The sequence below is a fragment of the Palaemon carinicauda genome, chromosome 4 (genome assembly GCF_036898095.1).
Source record: "Palaemon carinicauda isolate YSFRI2023 chromosome 4, ASM3689809v2, whole genome shotgun sequence".
NCBI classification, from domain to species: domain Eukaryota; kingdom Metazoa; phylum Arthropoda; class Malacostraca; order Decapoda; family Palaemonidae; genus Palaemon; species Palaemon carinicauda.
In genome coordinates, this window is record NC_090728.1 from 92,584,648 (window position 1) to 92,589,647 (window position 5,000).

The 5,000-nt window shown below is 37.0% G+C and overlaps 1 protein-coding gene across 2 annotated transcripts in view; it reads left to right on the forward strand.

The window, feature by feature from the left end:
• The window catches only part of LOC137640059 (facilitated trehalose transporter Tret1-2 homolog), a 25,460-nt gene that overhangs the window by 16,705 nt on the left and 3,755 nt on the right, over nt 1-5,000 (forward strand). For both annotated transcript variants that reach the window (XM_068372486.1, XM_068372485.1), the window contains exons 4-5: nt 4,309-4,471; nt 4,902-5,000. The exon at nt 4,902-5,000 is cut by the window's right edge and continues 669 nt beyond it. In XM_068372486.1, the coding sequence (XP_068228587.1) occupies nt 4,309-4,471; nt 4,902-5,000 (262 nt within the window). The remainder of the gene's footprint in view (nt 1-4,308; nt 4,472-4,901) is intronic.

Consider the following 5,000-nt stretch of genomic DNA (forward strand, 5'->3'; position numbering starts at 1 on the left):
CAAGCAAGGTTTCGAAAAGGTAGAAGTTGCACTGACCACATTTTCATTTTGAGGCATGTATAGCAATGCGTAGAATAAAGAAATCCACTTTTGATGGCATTTGTGGACTATGAAAAAACCTTTGATAGTGTGCGTCGGCCAATTTTTTGGAGAGCCCTGCGTTATTAAGGAATTTCTTTTAAATGTGTGAATTTGATTAAGTCTGTTCATAAGCATAATAAGTGCAAAGTTAATGTTAATGGAGTCCTATCAAATGAATTTCCAGTGAACAGTGGAGTACTCCAAGGGAATGTGTTGTCACCTATGTTGTTTATCCTCCTCATGGATTTTATGAATTATAGAACAGTCGGAAATAGCGGAGAAGGATTGGACTGGATTGGTGATAAAGAATTATCCGAACAAGAATATGCTGATGATGTTATTCTTATTAGCAGAACACCACGGGATTTGCAATGCTTGCTTACCAGAATGTATGAAATATCACACGAGGTTGGGCTCAAGATAAATAGAAGAAAGACAGATGATGAGAACGGAGTATGCAATATGGAAGATGAAGTATCATTGGAAGGAGAAAGGATTAATGAGGTAAAATCTCTCAAATATTTAGGAACTATGATCGCCAATACAGGGTCTTTAGAATTGGAGTCTAGTAAAAGATTAAAAAAAGAAAATCTGACAACGGCTAAGTTAAATAAAATTTGGAAATCAAAGCGCCTGAAATTACATATAAAAATCAGACTATGCATCAGTTTAGTGAGATATGTGTTACTCCATGGACATGAGTCATGGTATGACAATGAAACAGTCTCTAATAGATTTAGTAGATTTGAGAACAAAGCCCTTAGAAGGATATTGGGAGTTAAACGGCAGGGCATTATTAGAAAGAGAGATTACTTGAGTGCCATATGTGGATGATATCATGATGAGGGGTAAATGGAGATGGTTTGGGCATGCTCTTCACACTTCCCAAGAGAGATTAGTTCACCAAACGTTCAGCTGGGCTCCACAAGGCACTAGAAGAGTTAGAAGACCCAGGCCTATATGGCTGAAGACTATGAAGCGTGAAGTAGATGATGAATGGAGGAATATTGAATTAAAAGGTCAAGATAGAGACGACTGGCGAAATCTACCCGAGGCCCTTTGCGTCAATAGGTGTAGAAGGAGATGATGATGATGATGGTGAGTTCAGATCTGAAGGGCCTCCTTACTTATTCATGTGATAATCGTCCGCTCCTATTCTTTGCTAAGGAAACTGTTCACCACTTTCTGATTATCAATCTGGAAAAGGATGCGTCTTTATTGGTCTCAAGTTTCTGTCTTATAAACAACTGTTATGACTTCTTAATGTAAAACAGTTGGCGTTAAAAAAGATGCAGAAGGTTACATTTAGGAAGAAAGTTATTTCTCTGAGCCTGTAGATAGAAGAGAAAGGTATCTGTCGTGAATGGTAGTTCTAATAAGAAATATCTTGCTTCAGTAAGTTTGGCAGTACGATCTATGTTGGGGTTAAGTTACAATTCCCTGCCAAAGGCTACATCAAAGATACTAGTCTTTGCTAGCATTTTAACATTAGTTGATAAAGTAAACTCTATAGACTGCTAGGTATCTCATTGACACATCCGGTTAAGTATCAACCTCCCTCAGTGATTTCTGAATTTCATTTTAGTACCAACTATATGTATGTTGTGGCTGACAAGATTAGTCTCAAAGGCTATAATTAGGTTTATGTTAGGAAAGGGTACAGTAGATGCAATTTTTCAATTGAGGCAAACAGTGATTTTATGGATTTGTAGAAGGCGTACGATTGAGTAGAAGGGTGTTTCAGAAAAGTATGGAAAAATAGTCCAGGATATGTAATATGTATGCAAAGGTTATCACCCAAGGAAAGAGCAAAGTGGGAACAACAGGGAAGTTTAGTGTGAGGGTTGGTTTACATCAAGGTTCTGGTAGACTTAACTAGAGAAGGCGTGGAATGATACCGCTAGAGTTATTTGGGCCATTTGACTGGCCAGACAGTACTATATTGGATCCCTCTCTCTGGTCTGTCTTGGGGTAAAGTTCTCTTGCTTGAGGGTACACTCGGGCACACTATTCTCTCTTATTTCTCTTCTTGCTCTTTTACTTTTTATACTTTGAATATGAAAAGTCTATTTTGATGTTATTATCGTTCTTAAAATATTTTATTTTAATTGTCCATTACTTCTCTTGTAGTTTTTCATTTCTTCACTGGGCTATTTTTCCCTACTGGAGCCCTTTGTGCTTATAGCATCCTGCTTTTCTAACTAGGATTGTAGCTTAGCTAATAATAATAATAATAATAATAATAATAATAATAATAATAATAATAATAATAATAATAATAATAATAATCTAGAGATGAAGAGACACGCTCCGGAAGACCGAGGTTTAACGATAAGTATGACCATGACAGAATATCTGTGGATGGGAGGATAAAGAAAACTGAGTGCTGTTAAAATGAGTTTGGATAACATCAAGCATGTTAACACGTTTAAGTAAGATTGGGTCCTGTGTGATGGATAATGGAGGCAGGTACTCAGAAATTAGCTACAGGATACAGTATACTTGTATGAACTGAAGATCATCAGGAATATTATGTAATAAAAGTATTAGTGCAAAGGTAAAAGCACGGTTTTTGTAAAAGTGTAGTTAGTCTTAGACAAGCTTTGGTGTATGGAACTGAAACTTAACCCATAAAGAAGACTTAGGAAAAGAAGTTAGAAGTGGCAGAAATGAGGATGTTAAGATGGATGTGTGGAATCACGAGAAGGGACAGGATCAGATAGGACAATCAAAGTAGAATTGTCCAAAACAATTCGGCAAAGAAGACTATTACTAAAGAGGTTTGGGAATTATCGTGCGGAGAGGAGATATGGTGCCTCAGGTCATGGATAAGGGGATGGTTAGGGGAAGGAGGAGGGTAGGGCCAGAGTTCAGATGGAAAGTTAAAATAGCTAATGACATGCGGGAAAAAAGGTTTAAGAAATCAGGATGCCCAGACCACAAGAGAATGGAGAAGGCTTATACGAAACAGCGATCCCATATAGAGATGGGTAAAGGCTGTAAACAAATAAGAAAAATATTATTGTAGTTATAGCAGTTCTGAGAGTTTGTATGAGTAACCAAAGGCTGGCCATTTTCGTTTTATCAAAATGACGAAGTGTAGCATTTTTACCTCCGCCAACGAAGTTGAGAGGAGGTTGTGTATTCGCCCCTATTTGTCCGTTTGTTTATGTGTGAACAACTCCCTAGCCACAATTTTACTCATATAGTAGAGAAACTTTCTGGGGATTAATTGTTATGTTGAGACGTGAAAGGGATGCAATTTTGAAAGTCCTAAGTCAAAGGTCAAAGTCAAGGTCGAGAAAAATGTCGAGAAATAAGTTGCCCTGTCGGATGTCGCAATTTTACTCGTCGAGTAGTGAAACTTTTAGGGATTATTTGTCATGTTGAGACGTAGAGGTTATTCAATTTTGAAAGTCCTATGTCAAAGGTCAAGATCAAGGTCGTGCAAAAGGTCGAGAAAAAATTCGCCGTGGCGACGGTTACAATTTTACTCATAGAGTACTGAAACACAGGGATTAATTTTTATGTTGAGATGTAGAAGTGATTCAATTTTGAAAGTCCTAGGTCAAAGCTCAAGGTCAAGGTCGAGAAATATGCTGCCATGGCGGAGGTCTGCGCTCTACTTAGTGGCTCTCTAGTTAGGATATGTAATCGTTGATTTAATGTCTACTCCGGACGGAGTCAGAACTTACTACAGTATATACTGTATGTGTTTTATGTGACATACCGCAGAGTGTGCTAAAGGATGTCAGCAGCGTTCCCTCAGGCTTTGCTGCACAGCTTTCTACCGTTTTGATCCCTTGTCTTTTTCTGATCTCTTTGTTTCTTAAGTATTTAACTGTTCCTTGCTTTGATTTTCGCTGATCAATTTAGATGAAATCCTTCATAACAACCCTGCTAGACTAGAAATGTGACTACGATTTCAACAAATTTACAACAGAAACAACAACAATAAAAGTAATTAACAGTACTAATGATGATAAGGATAAACATTAAAATAAATATTGCTCTGGGTTCATTTGGACTGCAAGAAATTGTTCTTAAATGTGGATGAATGAAAGTCCACTATGTGTATTCAAGTGCCCCAATATTATTTCCAAATCTGTGATTATAAACGTGTTTCCGAAAGATGCTTAAGATATCTGATCTAATCATGCAGGATTTAAATATATCAAGATATAACGGAACACTTTCTAAAAGACACATTCTATTTACTTCCACTAGCCAGTATGATGTTTGTGGGTTCCATGCCGGGATTTCTCTTGGCTGGATGGCTTGTGGGGACCATAGGAAGGCGAAAGTCGATGCTAGCTGCTGCTGTACCAACAATCATTGGTACCCTTATCATAGCCATGAGTTATAATGCCTATATGCTAATATTTGGAAGGTGATTACTGTCTCGTTATGTAGTAACTATTTTTTAAAACCAATAAAAGCAATGCCGTGAGAGGTAAGACACGAAAATGTACTGTGATAATAGTAGATTCGGAAAACCAAAATTAATCTTGCATGTACATATAGAGATCTAACTTATGGTAAGTATAAATTTCATTCTGGATATACTCCTAATTTCCTGGTAATTAGATGTAACGATAATACCATTTCTTGGAAATATGTTCCCTTTACGAATGCAACGAGTAAAAAATGCCAAACAGAAAGTTGAGTATATCAACAGGTAATAAATTGATTAATTGTAGCATCGGTTAATTTAAAAGGCATTTACCATGGAAATAAACAGACGACATACCTTATTGCAAATAAACAAGTATTGATATCAAAATATTAGTCTTACGGATTCAATACTGCTATCTTTTCAGATTCCTTGATGGAGTGGCGTTTGGCATGACAGTTGTCTCAGTGAGAACTTATATGGTTGAAATCGCTGGTTTAAATTTCCGTGGAGCTGCCTCTGTTAT